This window comes from Pteronotus mesoamericanus, unplaced genomic scaffold (assembly GCF_021234165.1).
Source record: "Pteronotus mesoamericanus isolate MK-2021 breed Mesoamerican mustached bat unplaced genomic scaffold, CSHL_Meso_final contig_32, whole genome shotgun sequence".
In the NCBI taxonomy this organism is placed as follows: Eukaryota; Metazoa; Chordata; class Mammalia; order Chiroptera; family Mormoopidae; genus Pteronotus; species Pteronotus mesoamericanus.
Genome location: NW_026555134.1, coordinates 2,252,357 through 2,270,405, shown reverse-complemented (window position 1 = coordinate 2,270,405; position 18,049 = coordinate 2,252,357). Strand labels below are relative to the sequence as shown.

The following is an 18,049-nucleotide window of genomic DNA, read 5'->3' as shown; positions in this document are numbered from 1 at the left end:
TGGCCTCACGTGAACAATGCTTCTTAGTTTTTCATACTATATTTGACCTAAGCAAACTATAAATTACCTAACTACAAATTTTAAAAAAATCAAAGGTAAAATATGAAAAAGTTACAGAGTAAAATTCAACACTAATGGTATTACCTTACTATGACAACATCTTCAAAAGAATTTATTTTAGCCCTGGCTGGTGTAGCGCAGTGGATGGAGCACCGGCCTGTGAACCAAACGGTCGCCAGTTTGATTCCCAGTCAGGGTACATGCCTGGGTTGCAGGCCAGGTCCCCAGTAGGGGGCAAGTGAGAGGCAACCACACATTGTTTCTCTCCTTCTCTTTTGCCTTCCCTTCCCAGTCTCTAAAATAAATAAATAAATAAATAAAGTCTTTTAAAAGAAAGAGTTTATTTTATATGCATGCTCTGGGAAGATATTCAATGTCTTTAAATTTTATTTTTTTTTAAAAAAAAGTAATGATAATATATTCATTAAAAAACATATTGTAACTCTGCATTTCTTCCAGTTTTCACTAGTACCAATCTTGGCTGTATTATAATGTAAATTTAATATATTTAGTCAATAAGCTTGTGGATCAGAAATATACCATGCTGACAAACACTGAAGATATGCGCACATGAAATTATACAAAAGTCCTACAGAAATATAAGGAACCATATCCTTCTTTATGCAGGGCAATAACGTTCTTCAACCTTTCATAAGAGATCCAGTTTACAGAAGAGATACCAATTGATCCAGATGATATGACAATCTCTTGTCAAGATAAACTCAAGTATTTAGCATTGCTAACGACATACACACGTGTGCATACAACAACAGAACCAAAATGGAGTCGCCTGTGCCAAACCACATATCACAAAAGCCAAAACTTAATTTAGTTACAGTTTTGGCTCTTCCAGAAGTGAAATCTGAAACCAGTCACTCACGTTACCTGACCAGCAACAACAGTTAGGGCATCTGCCCTACCGTTAGGGTACCAACCTTGCAATAACCACCCACCTTTTTTCCTAGCATGACTTCCTCATTCTCATTCCCTTCTGCCTATAAAAGTCTTCCATTTTGTACAGCTTCTCAGAGCTCCTTTCTATCTGCTAGACTGCATGCTGCCCAAGTCTATAAATTTTTGCTCTATTAAGATCTTAAATTTTTAATATGCCTCAGTTTATCTTTTAACAACATCATGAGTCAGAATAGTCAAGTACCTCACCAAATGGCAAGAACATTATGATAGGACATCCAGGAGGAAGTTACCAGAAGACCAGGCTGCATAAGCCAAGAACTCTGGCCCTGCCAGCTGGGCACCATAAACCGGCTAGGAGCTCAGGAAACACAAAGGCGAAAAATAGCAGTCACTGAGCTCCGAATGCATTAAAGCAACTCAACTGTCACCTCCCTAAGGACACACATTGGAATGAAAGCACAAAACAGGGCCCCAAAACCCTAGCTCCACCTCCAATTCCAAGTACAAACTAAGCTGAAATAGTCCCTAAAGGCAGCATGGAAGGGGAAGAACTGAGTTTAGCCTTAAGCAACCCCGGGAGGTTGAGAAAGGCAGTGAGAAGGACAGTTGAGAAAGGCGGTGAGCAAGAAAGCAAACATCCTGGGAGGAAGGAGCTCAGCCCGCAGGAGTCAGCCTCAGAGGTGGCAGTGGAGATCTGGAACCTGGAGGTCAGCAGCTGGTAACAGAAAGAGCCCCAGGAAGAACAGTGCCATCGCACAGATCAGAGTCCCAACTACTTCCCAAGCAGTGGCAGAATGAAATGTGAGGTTTAAACAGATGTCTGAGAGTGGGGCTCACAAACAATTGGGGAAAATGAACACAGAGACCAAGGAAAGCGGGATAGTTAATTTCATCTATCAACTTGACTGGGGTAAGGGATATCCAGGTAATACATTATTTCCTGGTGTGTCAGTGAAGGTGTGTCTGCAAGGGATTAGCATTTGAATTGGTGCACAAGTGAAGAAGATGGCCCCCGCCAATGTTGGGGGGCTTCATCCAATCCAGTAAGTGTAGAACAAAAAGATGCATGAAGGGTGAATTTCTCTGGAGCTGGGATATCCATCTTTTCCTGCCCTCAGATACTCCTGTTTCTCGAGTCTTAGGATGCAGACTGGGACTTAGGTCATTGGCTACCCCAATTCTCAGGACTTCAGGGTTGCATAGGAACCGCACCACCAGCTTTCCTGGGCCTCCACCTTGCCAAGAGCAGATCTTGGACTTCTCCGCCTCCAATACCGTATATGCCAATCCCTCATAATGGATCTCTTTCTGAGTATCTACATATGTCCTGTTGGTTCTGTTCCTCTGGAGAATCCTGACTCATCCAGAAGGCAAAAAATAATCAAGACTATTGGAGAAGGGACATATTAAATACAAAGGTAAGGATCATAGATGAATGCAGCTAAGGTCTGGGGGACTTGGGAGAATAGCACTGCCACTAGCAGAAATGTGGAAATTAAAATATGTACCTCATGTTTTGAAGAGAAGATGGTAAGTTTGGTCTCAGAACTGAGTTTAGGGTTACAACAGGACATACACATCCTGTAAATATTTGGAAATAGAAAAGCGGAACTTCTGCATGGTTAGATACAGATTTCAGGAGCCACCCACAGACAAGAGTGGAAGGGAAGAAGCTAGCCAGCCATGGGAAGAAGGGTCAAGAAGGTAAAGCAGTAAAATAAGGGCAAAGAAGGAGATAATGTCAGCAAATGCCAATTTCTACTTATCCAAAGTTAAGGTCACTGTCAGATACTCCTAACCTCTTACCATCTCTTGGCTTAGAATTTGGTAAGGAGATAGATACTAGTTAAAATGATTTAATGGCTATATGATGACAAACCCGTGGCCCCCTAGAAATCTGACATAACTAAAGCTCTGGGCAGTATGGCAGAAACTCAGCCCTGTTCAGCCAAGCCTGCACTGATGCTCTGAAATACAGGAAGGAGAGGAAGTGGCAGGTAAAGAGGTTGCCAACCTATAACAGGGCAGACTGACACTCCATTCTTCAGCTACGATCCACTTATCACATAGGTTTCCATTTGGCTGCAGAAATTCTTTCGCACCAATGAAGATTTCTGGTGTGATAGGAAAAACCAGTAACATGGAAACCAGCAAACAATGGCAACCCTAAGGGCCCAAACCCCTACCGTTCCTGTCCTCTTCAATCCACTGTTCTATTCCTCACTCCAACATTCATTGACTATCTATTGTGTGCTGTAATACACAATATGTGTAGGGCTATTATGTACGGTTCTGTTTGGGGGGGCCATCCCTCAAAGAGCTCACAACAGAGTATGCTGCAGTTATTCAACAAATACTTACTATCAGCCTACTGTGTTTCAGGCACAAAGAATAAAACATTAGATATTGTGATGCTCTCTGATAAACTGGGAACTTACTTTTTTTACATAGGTTGTGAAATTTTTTTTTCAGTGATTTTTAAAATTTTTTAGTTATTCTGTTACAGCTGTCCCATTTTTTCCCCTTTGCCCTCCTCTGCCCAGCCCACCGCCCCCCGCCCCAGTCCCCCAGTCAATCCCCACCCTGCTGTCCATGTCCATGGGTCATTCATACATGTTCTTTGACTAGTCCCTTCCCCTTCTTCCTCCCCCATCCTCCCCTCTGGCTGCTGTCCGTCTGTTCCATGTTTCCCTGCCTCTGGTTCTATTTTGCTCATTAGTTTGTTTCTGTTCACCTATAGGTTCCTCTTATAGGTGAGATCATACTGTATTTGTCTTTCACCCCCTGGCTTATTTCACTTAGCATAATAGTCTCCAGTTCCATCCATGCTGTCACAAAAGGTAGGAGTTCCTTCTTTCTTTCTGCTGCGTAGTATTCCATTGTGTAAATGTACCACCGTGTTTTGATCCACTCACTTACTGATGGGCACTTAGGCTAAACTGGGAACTTACAGTGGAAGAAAGGTCAAAGAATAGGATATAGAAGATCCACAGCTTCTTTTCATCACACACTGACACCTCAAAACCATCTTTTGCAGAATTCAATGTTTTACACATCACCAGAGTCCAACGATTCTGGCTGGCACAGGATAGCAGGGCCCGCCAGCTGCCGCGGCATGGGAAGGAGCCTGGCCATCTGCCAAGGCAGCATGAGGATGGCTGCAGGCCGCTGGGGCCTAGAAAGGGGCTCAGCCAAGCTTGGCAAAGAGGACTGCACTCCGGCCCTTGCTGAGGGCCTCAAGGGTATTGGCTCTCTTGGGGCTCATGACACAGGCTGCTGCCCCCTCGCCCAGCCAACCTCCCATTCCTCGCCTCGGCTGTCCTCGCTCTCCTCTCCCCACCATGAGGCAGGGGCGCCGCACTGTGATCCCTGACCTGGGGGCAGCAGGCCAAGGCGCTGCACGGATTGTGCTGACAGCACAGCACCTTTTTCCACCACTGCTGCAGATTCCTACCAAGTCCCTGCTCGGAGCTTTACAAATGAGCAACTCCCTATCACTCACCCTGGCCAGTAGAAAAGTTTACCATTAGTCACAAGAGCGTTGAGAGGAATGTCTGAAATCAGTACAAATCCATCACCACCAGTGGAAAAGCAATTAAGGGTACACATCCCACCTACATTAGCTTCTCTGTGTCACACCAATTACACAATGGTGACACAAAAAGACTACCAGTTTTGGTCTTTGCCGTCAGGCATCAGCCATGTACTGCCTGACATCCACAAACCATACTGAGTGCCTGAGGTAGGCAGCACCCTTTGTGAAGTGCTATAGACCAGAGGATAAAATAAGCACCGAACACAGCCCAGCCCCTTCCTTCATGGAGTGAAACATGGCTCCTGCTCTGGACAACCATCTTTCTGGGGAGCTCACCGTCCTATGGGAGAGAAAGCATAAATTTAATCACTAGGGGAGCAGCAAAACATCTAAATAACGAAAGACCCAATAGAAGGATTTGTAAAACATTAAAAAATGTATTTGTCCAATGGAAAAGAAAGGGATCACTTGGGTCGGAGAGGAAAGGGATGGGTTTATTGAAGAAATGGAATTCTAACAGGGTAAGCTTTAAGGAAGTATATATGGAAAACACAGTATTTTACCTAAGCAGGCATTTAAGTCATTTATTGAATGAGTAAATGAAAAGACTGGAGTGTGAAATCCGAAGTAGAATCATGTGAGCAATTCCAGAAGCAAAATGCTGAAACCAATGTTAGCCTACAGATGAGGTTCCGTGGGGGTACAGCAGGAAAAAGGCTGGGAAGTGAGGGTAGGCGCATGGGAGGTAAGGAATGCCCTACTCCAGGGCCCTGGGGAAGCACTGAGTGCTCCGAAACACAGGGCAAATTAAAGGGCTTAAACAGGATGCAAGGAGGAGAAATAATCGTTCTGTGTCCTACAACTTAAAAATTCATCACACACTGGGGGAAATTTTTCAAAAAGGAAAATTGTTTTCTATCATTTTCTTTTAAAAGTCTATGTACGTCACTGAAAATAAAAGAAATACACATAATGCTTTCTCCATAATAGTGGAAGGAATTTGTCCCCAAAGATCTTTTCTTTGTATAAATGATGCCACCACAATTGCTGCTTCAATAAAAATGAATATTTATGAAATGTAAAATGACTTGGATTAACTTATTCCAATTTCGCCCTCTAAATTTAGATTTTTAAATCATGCCAAAATGTAGATTTTGATTACAAAAGCAAATTGAGGAAGGAAAAAACCCCACTTGACAAGTAAAAGAGCAACATTAAAAAAAAAGAACTTGAAATAGGACTGACAAAAGATGATCGAAGGGTGGTCAATTTGACTAAAAACAACAGAGAGAGATCATTTTCAAAGTGGAGTTATTTAATTCAATAAAGCAGTCACATTACAAGAATCAAAAGTTATTTTAAAAAAAGAAGTAAAAAGTCTCCCATCTATCCTCAGCCAGCTGTATAGCTCTCTCGACAGCTATGTTTCTTAGCCATCCTGTCAAAGTTTCTTTGTCCATACATACTATTATTTTCCTCTTTGTTCACACAAAAGTTAGCATGCTATATAACACTTTTCTGACCTTGCTTTTTTCACTTAACACTATATCTTGGCAATCTCTCCATACCCATTCATATAGTTTTTCCATGTTCTTTCTTACAGCTGCATAATCCATTGTAAGGATGAAACATAATTTATTTAACTAGCCCCTATTGATAGGCATTTGGGTTGTTTCCAATCTTTGGCTATTGCAAACAAAGCTGCAGTGAATAACCTGGTACAGTCATCATTTGGCATGCGTGCAAGTGTATCTGTAGGATAAATTCCCAGAAATTGCATTCCTGGGTCAAAAGGTATATGCAATTAAATTTTTGATAGATATTGCCAAATTGCCTTCCTTAAGAGTTGAACCAGTTTTACACTCTCGCCAGCATTGTGTGCAAGTACCTTTTTCTTTTTAAGGCAATAGAGGGTATCATCAAAGTTCTGGACTTTTGCCAGCCTGAAAAATGAAAAATGGTATTTGCAGTCTCCTCATAGTGAAGTTGAGCATCTTTTTATAGGTCTAAGAGCCAGCTGTACTTCCCTTTCTGGAAACTGTTCATAACCTTCGCCTATTTTTCTAATAGATGTTGCTTGTTTTCTTATTTCTAGGAGCTGCATATACATTAGGGAGACTAGTCTTCACCTAAGATATGAGTTGTTCATACATACCCCAGTCTGTCTTTTGAATTTGCTTCTGGTAATTTTGCCTGTAGAAAATTCTTATTTCGATATGATCTAATTTATCAGTCTTTTAAGTCTTCTGATTTTCAAATCATGGTTAGAAAGACTTTCCTCACACCAAGATAATAAAGGAATTCTCCCTTCTTTATGCTTAAGTTGTTTCATTTTTTACATCTAACTAAATGAGGAAAAAATGGTATCGTAGTTAACATTACAAACACTAGAGACAAACTACCTACATTCACATCCCAAATCTATTACTTATTAGAAATATAGCTTCGGATAAGTCACCTAACCTCTATAGTCCTCACTTTCCACATCTACAAATGAAGAATAATAATAATTACTACTTTTTCAGGTTACTTCCAAGATTAAATGTGCCAGTAACTTGTATAATTACTACAGTGTCTGGTATAGTAAGCATTTCATAAGCATGAGCTATCATCATTATGTATTTTTTTGGAACTTGTTTTAAGATGGAAAGTAAAAATCCAACGTTTTTCCCTCACTACCTAGTTGTCCTATAACCATTTAATGAATATTTCATCTTTTCTTCACTGATTTAAGAAATCACTTTTATCATATGATGCATGCCCATGTGTATTTAAGAATTTCTGAGTTGGCTATTCTACTCCATTGACTTATCTATATTCATGAACTGGTACCACATTATTTGGAAGGGCTAGCTATCCCTCTTTGCTCTTCTTTTACAGTTACCATAACTATTCATTTTTCCATATGAATTTTAATTTACTGTATCAAGTTCTAGAACATAATTAAAATATCATCAGTATATTTATTGAAACCACATTAAATTTATAAATTAACTTAGGGAGAACTGATATATGTTTCCTCTTCAGTCTTCTATCCCAGAACCTGGTATATCCTGCCATTGGTTCAAGTCTTTTTCGCATCTTTCAGTAGTGTTTTAAAGTTTTCTTCACATAGGTCTTGCATATTTCTTGCCATGTTTACTAAATTTTAACATTTTGGTTGCTATTATAAATGGAGTGTTTTCTTCCACTATATTTTCTAACAAGTTGTCTATATAAAGTAAATCTATTGCGTTCTATCTAGGAAATATATATCCTGATACTTTACAAAAAATTCTCCTGGATTTTCCAATATGTAATCCTATCATCTGCAAACAGTGTTAGTTTTACCTTCTCTTTTTCAATCTGCACATCTCTAATTGCCTTCTCTTGTCTGGTTGCATTGGCTAACACCTACAAAACATCTTAAAACATAACCAATTACCCAAAGTAGTCCTGGTCATGCTTTAATCCATTTTAGGCAGCCTTGGAAGAGCTGCACATTAAAAAAGTTTGAGGTCTTCAATCTTAACTTCTTGCAAAGTGGAAATCTACCAGGCCACAGTTTATAAAAGGATGGGCATTTTCTTAACACAAAAAAAGGTAAGATTAAAGTTTAGATCATAACCATTCACAACAAAATTATTTAGTTGTAGGGCACACCTGTTACTAGGCTGAACAAGGGTGGACCACCTCCATATTCTTTCATGATTGGGACTCCAATGGGAATCTCTAACGTTTTTCCATTAAGCACCATGTTGGCTTTTGGGCTGAAATATATAAATTTTATCACATTAAGGTAGTCATCTCTGAATGTTATCAAAAGTGGTTGTTAAACTTGGCCAAACAACTTTTAAGCATCTAAGGAGATAATTACATCATTTTTCCCTTAGATCAATTAAATGATGAATTATAATAATAGAGTTCCTAATATTGAGCCAACCTTGCATTCTGGGACTAAATCCCATTACTGAAATCTGTTTATTCATATTTATTTTGCAGTTTTGCATCAATATTCATACATAAGACTGGTCTGTAGTTTTATTTTTTGTGCTGTCTTTATCAATTTCTGTTTCAGTTCTACTTGCTTCTTAAAAACAATTTGACAATTCTTCTGATTCAAATAGTATTGAAATGATCTGCTCTTTAAATATTTAATAAGTCCCCTATAAAACGGTCTGGACATAATGCTTTGGGAGGTGGCAACTATTTGACAACTATTTCTTTAAATCAATCTGTTAAGATTTTCGACCTCTTTCTGGGGTCAGTTTTGGTCAATTATATTTTCCTATAAATTATCTATTCCATCCAAGTTTTCAAACTTATTTTCAAAGAGTTTAGTAAATAGCCTCTTACGATTCTTTAAATTTTCTACTTCCATTATTCCCCCTCAGTTCTTATTCTATGCATTTGCACTTTATTCCTTTTTTCCTTTATTAGACTAGCTAATAGTTCATAAGTTTTATTGTTGCAGTTTAATTATTTTTCAAAGAGCCACCTTTTAGATTACTTATATTGTTCTACTGTTTTTCTGTTTATGTTTAAAGTTCTTAAACAAGTATACCTTTAGCAGGTGTGCTACATCTCCTCCTCACCCCAAAAAGGTTTCACAGTAATAAATGCAGTGAACACTATCTAAGAATATAAAAGCAAGAAAGCAGAGATTAAATAGGAGCTGTTAACATTATCTTTAATGTCGCCAAATCCCAAATACCTGATCAAAAAAAAACAAAAAAAAGATTAGCAATGTTTCCAATATGGGGGGTGGGGGGAGTGCCATATAAAATAAAAACTAGGCTTTTACTATAATTAATTAATTCAAAATAAGATCAGCTTTAACTATAATAAATAATATTTGAGTAACATGAGAAGTACTTTGAGGTTTTAATTATAAGCCTTCCACCTCCAGCCTATCTATCCCTAGCAATTAATTGCCCACCAATTTAGTTCAACAAGCATGAATGCCCCCTTTTTCCCAATCCCCAAGTTCTCTCAGTATAGCCGGGGACTAAAATAAAGCAAAACCTCCACATACAAGACCAAAGTCTAGGTGTCCCCTGCCAGCCAGTCGGCCAGTGCTGTCACTATCCTAAACACAGTGTGCTTCAAATGAGGCCGTCTACCCAAAGCAGGCCTATTCATGATTTGATCCATTTTAGGGAGCCTGGGAGAAAGGAAACATTAAACAAATTTCAAAGATTGAATCTTCCCTCTTGCAAAATAGAAATCTACTAGGCCACAGTTTATAAAAGGGTGCAAGTTTTCTTCAGCATACCAAAAAAGGTAGGATTAAAACTTAGATGATAACCCTTCACACCAAAAGCACTGGTAATACGGCACACCTCATAGTAGGCTGAGCCAAAGATACGAAGCAGGCCTTGTCTTCTAAAATCAGAAGATGATGCTTTTGTCACAGAACTTTTCAGAGAAATCACTGTGCAAATAACAACATAGAGGAAATACAGAGAAGTGAATAACTGTTACACAGATTGGAGGCTGAATGGAGATTAAATTAACTTTCAAAACAGTAAATCCATAAACTTTGGTCTTACAACCACCAAAACCAGCCAAAGAGGTACTGCTGCCCCTTTCCGGGGCCAATTAGAACTTTCAGCAACCCATCAAGGCAAGAATAGCAGGAGTGGAGGCTGGATAGGCTACAATCTAAAATTTAAATATTGGATGGGGGTGGGGGGTGGGGGCTGGTAGGCAGTTACAGCAGCTAAACAGTAAGAGCATATACATTGTAGGTTCCGCCCTACACCAAAAAAAGCAGCTTACAGGTCCAAATATAGAGAAATGTGCACACAGCCATATGAAAAGAGAGAAGAGCCTGGGATAGAGCTAAGTCCTGAGGTTTTGCACAGTTATTAATATGGATATGAAAAAGAAATTTTGTTTAGCTTCTGTCATGTTAATCTATCTTTTACCAAAAGTGTCATTCATAGGCTGAGAAATTGGGAAGCCTTTGGTTAAGATAAAACAGAACTAAATTTTGGTCAATCTTGATCTTGCTCGACTTTGGAAATCTGATGAAGAGTTTTTGGGTTGTTTGTCTAAGAGGGTGTATCAAAGATACTACAGTGTGTAAAAAGGGAATTCCATACACGCTGGGGAAGTTCAGCATTGAGAAAGCATTGCCTTTAAACATCCATTTATGAGTCTGGCTTTGTAACGGGAATTTATTTTTAAAATAAAATTTAGATAACTGAGTTAAATATAGTTTAACGATAATATGGGTTTTTCTTTTCAAAACTCATTCTCTGCATCTGAGTTAAAAATAAAATAAACTTTTAGGGCTAGCAATGAGGTGGAGGTGAAGTGATTGCAGGCACAGGAAACAGAACTGCCTACCTAAGGTAGCTGAATAAGAAACAGGTCGCACAATCACTTTCCAAACGGCCTCAAATCCAAAAACCTCTACCTTTTACAGTCTCATACTGAATAGTGTATATAATGCAGACCCTCACTATGACCTCCTCCTATAAATACTCAACAATTCTTTAAGGAAAAGAAAAATAGAAGAATTCCTAGCAAATTTCAAATGCAGGATCTATGTTGGTATTGAGCCATTTGTGAAAAATTAATCACTTAATCCTCCAAGCTCGCAAACAGTGGTTTATGAAGGACAAATGCATTAAAATCGCCTGGAAGGCTTTTTTCAAACAAACTGATGGGCACACTTTGAGAAACACTGCGCCAAGGTAATCCTACTTAAATTACAGGCCCGGGTTTGGTAGACCTGTGCTGTTTGCAAACTGCAAGGGGTCTATGACAGAAACGGAGTTAACCTTTTGAAAACTTTCGGTAGTTTAACATTACTTGCCATCCAAACACATGATCACTTTTCTAGCATTTCACTTTTATTGTATTTTCCAAAAGAACTGGTATTGGATTGGAAGATTATTTTTAAAGTTTGAGAAGCGCAGCTCTAAAATAAACACCTCCACAGGACTGACACACAAGGGCAGTCCCGGGAGCCCAAGGGCCAGTGGCAGCTTACCAACTGGGGGAGCCGGGCAGTCCTGGAAGATAATGGAAACCTAAGGATAAAGTCTGCGACGAACAGTGGACTGAGACACAATTTCAAAACTGCAATTTTCATCGTTCTGTATCTTTACATTGCTTCCAGGGACAACACAAAACCGCACCATCGCTGCAAGTGGCCGGGACCCCAGCAGCCGGTGCAAACGAGAAACGAAAGGATGCAGAAAACCCCCGGAATGCGGGCGCGCACACTCGAAGCCGTATCAGCGTTTCTCCTGTCTAAAGTCTGGAAAGGCTGGGAAACTTGCACTCTTAAGTGTTACATGAACATACTACATTCCGCCAAAGCGTTTTGTGGCTTTCCAAAAATAAAAAGACCTGCCGCCACCTTCCTCGCCACCGCCCCTCCGCGCCTGCGTAGGCAGGAGTGTGGAAGGACGTGAGAGCGGGGGACGTGCCGCCGCCCGGCACTGACACGCATGCGCAGCAGCGACTACCGCGACCTCTGAACTTGCTTCGCTCTTACCCGCCACGGAGATTGGATCCTTCCGCCCCGGCAAGGCGTCCTTGGGGCTGGCCATCGTAGAAGCGGAGTCACCTATTCTTAGCACGGGAGAAAGGCTGTGGAAGAGCTGGCGAACCCTCCTGGTGGCCCAGAACATGGGGGCAGGCCGATGGCTAGCGGGTCTCCGGCGGGACGGCGCAGTCGAGAACCAATCCGCAGCTGCGGGACCGGCGAGCACTGGACGGCTGGCACCCAGCGGGGACACCGTTGTTGTGAGCCGCTGCTGTCCGGAATCGAGGTTACTTAAGGCGCTGCCCACACGCCCTGTATCTGAGGGCGTGTCCTGCCCCTGAGGGTTACCTGATCGTGGGAGACACCAGCGAGTTTTTCTGACCCGGCTACAGTGCTAAATTCCCAAGCTGCGAACAAGTGTATTAATGGCGGTACGAAGTACGTAAAGCGTCAGGGACCAAAAAAAAAAAAAAGTGCCTAGCCTTTGATTTTTAAGTCCATTACCATTTCACAACGTCCTTAGCGATTGTTTGGTATACCCAATAAGATACAAAACGATCTGTGTTTCAGACAGCTAGGATGTATGTCTATTTCCATTGCAGCCATTATGATTAATTACCTAAAAGATGCGTACTGTGTCTAAAATGAAAAATAAGCCCAACTTACAGAATTGGGGAAGATAATATAATGTCATATATATGTGTACACACATGCATATGTATAAATAATATATCGATAAACCCATTTTACAGGAGAGCAAATAGAGGAGCAAGACAATAATGCCACCACTGACACAGATGAGGTGAATGTGATGGCGCTGTAGGACCATTCTTGTTTCTGAAATGATGGGAGGTAACATTTGTTCCTATGACACATTTTCAACCCCAGAAATAAGGTGGGTGGAGCCAGGTCGGTGACTTGGGTGTTCCATATGTGAAATTTTGGTTTTACACAAATGTTCTGCCAAAATCGGCAGATAACCTCAGATGAGGGAAGGAACTTCAGGTTAGCACCCACAGAGATGAAAGAGAGGGCTTTGGCCCAACCGCTTACCCCACCCCGTGGGTTTATTTACCTCTTTGTTTTAGTGTGGTCTGGACTGTCATATAAGGAGCACTGAAGGATTAGCCTTACTATATTGTAGAATATGGCCAGACTTGTGGCATTAAACTTAAAATGTTTATTTTGTAATTTACATTTCCTCTGGGCAGTTTGCCTGCATTTTTACTTTTGATTTATTTGCTTTTACTATGAGATTGTACAAAATAGGTTATACAGGCCTTTCCCAAATGCATTCTCAAAGGTGTACCTTGTAGGTTTGTGAAGGCCTGGTTACCGCTAAGCATTTGAAAAAATAAGAACATTCTTTTGTTAAAGGAAATACTCTGTTGATTTTCTTTTTAATAACTGCCTTTTGATACATATTGATTTGTTTTTTCTGGTTTAGTGGTTGGCTCCTGAAATTAAATGTATTAGAAATACTCAGCAACTAAAAACTGAAGAATTGTTCATGTCAAGACGTACTTACTCAAGGAGTACAAATGTGCTATGTAGTATATATTAAAAAAATGCATATGCCCCCCACTTGCACACCCACTAAAGAAAGACTAGAAAAAACTAAAATGATGTTTGTACTTTTGTTGTTGTTCAATGTAATGGTCTACTGATTTTCACTTTCTGTAAACCTCTGTTTTAAAATGTTCTACATTGTTACAGTGTTCTTAAGTATTACAATGGCTGTTACTTTTATATAAAATAAACATTTTTAAAGCAAAATACCTTAATTTATTTCAGAGCTTTTTTTTCATAAAACAATAGTTTTTTAATTTACCAGAATACTTGTAAGAAAAGTTACATTGAGTTTCGTTTGCTTTCTGAGGAGAAAATTAAACATTTCTGCCTCCAGTGATACCATTGCCACCACTAGGACTTCCTTTTCTTCAGACTCTCCTAATCCCATCTGAGCTTCACACTGAGAGAGCCTTCTTTTTCCCCATTGGACTTATGCTGCTTTGATTTTTCATTTTTGTGATTATGGCCTAGTTTTCCAACAAATTCTAATGTATGTTCTTTAGGAAGCAGACTAAGCATTGTCTTTGGTATAAAAAAAGACCCACAATACAGCAGTTTAAACAAAATGGAAGTGTATTTCTCTCTTACAGAAAAATCTAGAGATAGGTAGTTCAGCACTGAGCAGGCCCATGTCTTCCATAGTATCTCATTTGGATTGGCTCACATTAAGTATTCAGTGGTTACATGTTTGGTTTAATTGGGCCAAAATCCTAACTTAGATTAGCAAAAGTTTCTTTTCATTGTTCAAGGCTCTTCCTTGCCCCTTGGAAACAAGAATACTCAATACTCTATCCCAAAATAAAACCTAGGTTTTAGTTGAGATGCAGATTAGATTGCTTTAACAAAAGTACTGTATCTGAAACATGGTTTTGTTTTCTTCTCTCATACACTGGCCCAGAGGTAGGTGGTCCAGGACAGGTGAGGCAGCATGGCTCTCCTTAGACACAGGCTCCATGCCAGAATCTGCCATCACCTCTGTACCTTAGCCCAGCAAAAAGGCAGGAAAGGGGTGCACATCTCAGTACTACCAAGAGTGCATCCCAGAGGTAGAATACGTCATTTCCACTCATTCCATTGACCTCATTAGAGACACAGTCTCACTGTTGGAAAGGAAGGTGAGAGACCAAGTTCTCTAGCTGAGCAACCACAGATCCAGCTAATACTTGGCAGTTCTAGTAATGAAAGAAGAAAGAATATCATTTGGTGGACATCTCTGTCACAGTTCATTCTTCTGGCCACCAAATATCCATATATACCCTTTTAATATGTAGGACACCCCTATACCAAAGGGAGAAAAGCTCAAGTTTCAAGCAGTTCAAAGTGCTTGATCTGAAGAGGGCATGTAGTCCTGTATAAGTCTGGATGTAACTGCGTGATCCCGTGACCTATAGACGGAAAGCTGAGGTTTTATGTGTTCCCTTCTCCCACACCCTTTCCTGCACACCAGGTATACAATGGTGAAATAAGAATATGAAAACTAATTTGTGAAAAAGAACAAGGAAAAACAGTAGTCACTGGTCTACAGTCTAACCAAATGTTGCAAAGGGGAACCATCAAAAAATGCCCAGGTGGCGGAGTAAATTCTTAGTTAGACCCCAGTTCTCTCTAGAAGGGAACTCCCTTGTGGGTTGCATCTGAAGGTACTGGTTTTACCCACTGGGAGGTTCCTACCCATGATCGCCTATGATCCCATCAGAAAGGGTATATGGAAGAGTATGTCCTCCTGGGGGCCTGTACATCTCTTTGTGTCCAGTTTCTCTGAGGGACTGTAGGCTACTTCAGAGACAAATGGACACAGGCATTTGCAAGCTAGGCTTGTAGCTTCATTGTTAATTCAATTTTAAAAGACTGAATTGACTTCTAACACTTGGCTACTGTAAATTGTGCTGCTATGGACATTGAGGTGCATAGTCTCTTTTGAATTGGTGTTTTCAGTTATGCTAAGTGGAATAAGCCAGCTGGTGAAAGACAAATACTATATGATCTTACCTATAAGTGGAACCTAATCAACAAAACAAATAAGCAAACAAAATATAACCAGAGACATTGAAATAAAGAACAAACTGACAGTAACCAGAGGGGAAGGGAGAGAGGGATAATAAGGGAATACAGGGGAAGGGTCATCAAGGAATATGTATAAAGGACACATGGACGAAGCCAAAGGGGGTAAGATCAAGGGCGGGGGAGGGAGTTGGGGGGTGGGGGAATGGAGACAACCGTACTTGAACAGCAATAAAAAAATAAATAATTTTTTAAATGATAACTGAATTGATTTCCAGTCTATTTGTTCCTTCTACAATTTCCTGTACAAATAACCAGAGCTAAAGATCTCAAACTAGTCATATTTCTTATGCCTAACTACTCCTCACTTTTATTTACTAGGCTCTGTGTTTGTCCCATATATCTTATATCTATTAACCTAATGGCAGTGCCTTTGCAGCCAGGAAAAAAACAGCAGTTTTGGTTGGGAAGGCAATCCCCTTAATGTGATCTTTACTACATGTCATCTGCAGACAACACTTTGCTATAGCCCTTAAGAAGGGCTTTGGGTCACAGTTTTATCTTCTGCTATTGGGAGTATAATAGCTTCTGGCTTTATCAAAACTAGGAGGCCCTAAATAACCACTCTCAGTCAATTTGTATTATACACTGCAGGCAGAGAACTTCAATCTTAGCAGAGCTTTATTTTCTTCCATCTCTGTTAACAAAATGGCTAGCTTTTACCTGAGTTCATCTTTCTCAAAGGGCTTTGCTAAAGGAGGCAGGAAATAGCTAATACTCTCTCATTGGTCAAAGAATCATCTTCCTGATCATTTCCCTACAGCCACAGATTCAAAGAGCATGTGGTCTTCCTTCCAAGGAATTAAGTTGACAATTTTATCAAATGTTTTGTGGTGGCATAAAAAGGATCACCAGCTTCCCAGCCTTTAATATCTGTGTCCTTGCTGTCTGTTGCCTGCCAGTTAAACCAGAGCCACATAATTTAGGTTGATGGCATGGAGTCTACAGAAAAGCTGCCAGAACTGACTTGCTGGTTTTGCAACATGGCAAGACACAAGATCTATATACAAAACTCTATTGTACTTCGTAGGCCTACCTCAAGAAACAAGACAAATCTCATATAAATGGAGCCCAAAGTTAATGGAAAGAAGGAAATAATAAAGATCAGAGCAGAAATAAATAAAATAGAGGTCAAAAAGACAATAAGAAAAGATCCATGAAAAAAGCTGGTTCTGTGAAAAGATGAACAAAATAGACCAACCTTCAGCTAGACTAACCAAGAGAAAAAGAGGGAGCGCTTAGAAAATAGAAATAAAAGAGGAGACATTACAACGAATACGACAGAAATGCAAAGTATTATAAGAGAATACTGCAAACAATTATATGCCAACAAATTGGACAACCTAGAACAAATGGATAAATTCTTAGAAACACATACTCTTCCAAGACCAGATAATGAAGAAACACAAAACCTGAACAGACTGATTACTAGTAAGGAGATTGAATCAGTAATCAAAAACCTTCCAAAAACAAAATTCCAGGACCAGGCAGCTTTACTGGTGAATTCTTCCAAATAGTCAAAGGTTTAATACTCATCCTTTTCGAATTCTTCCAAAAAACTAAAGAAGAAGGAACGCTACCGAACACATTTTACAAGGCCAGCATTACACTGATACCAGACAAGGACACCACAAAAAAATAAAATTGTGGGTAAATATTCTTGATGTATGTAGAGCCAAAGTAGAGAGGACAGGCCTTAAACTCTAGAATAGGAAAGGTAAAGGGCATGATTTAAGAGATGAGAGGAGAGATCAAACATCCTGATCTCATTTTCCCACTCTGGGATGAACTTGGTTATGGAATCTTAGAAACATTCCTGTGAACTGGGGAATAATCTGAAGATTTGGGAGCTACTGCTTTATTTCCTGGGGCATATCCTAGGACAGTGACCCACTGGTGCATAAAGAAATCAAGCTAGTGGGTTGGGTCAACATGGTTTTTAAATGATTTAGAGTACACCCTGCTAGAGGATATCAGAGTGCATCCACAAGTAGTAAGGATAAATATAGCTGGGGGAAATTTCTTGTTCTTTTACACATTTGTGTCCAATATGTGCACTATGTCTAGACATAAAATGTATTTCTTAGTGTGGCTTCTGGTCAAAATAAAAAGTTTGAAAGCCATGATCAGAGAGACTATAAACCTTTCAGAAGATTCTTGCATTTGTCGGAGCACACAGGGGTGTGTATGTGGAGGAGGAGCAATGGCTGAGAGCAAAGGTTAGTGAACCTGAGGGCAGCCTCATAGGACCCTGCACAGTCCTGCTGAGTGTGGGGAAAGCAGGAGAGCACTGTCTGGTCTCCCAAGGGTTGGGAGTGTGGAGAGACTGAGAGAACCAATGACGTTCATTCTAAAATAATATGCTTCTGACTGTTCTGGTGCCAAAATGTCCTTCCTTCTCATATGTGGTGATGACAGAGAGC

General features: G+C 40.1%; 1 protein-coding gene across 3 annotated transcripts in view; it reads right to left on the bottom strand.

Moving 5' to 3' along the window:
- MSRA (methionine sulfoxide reductase A) overlaps positions 1-12,403 on the bottom strand; it is a 337,486-nt gene extending 325,083 nt beyond the window's left edge. Inside the window, exon 1 of one of the 3 annotated variants that reach the window (XM_054576035.1) lies at positions 12,003-12,403. In XM_054576035.1, coding sequence (XP_054432010.1) covers positions 12,003-12,138 — 136 coding nt within the window. In that variant the 5' untranslated portion in view covers positions 12,139-12,403. The remainder of the gene's footprint in view (positions 1-12,002) is intronic. The other 2 variants (XM_054576034.1, XM_054576033.1) reach the window with 2 other exon arrangements.
- Positions 12,404-18,049: the final 5,646 nt, after the last annotated feature.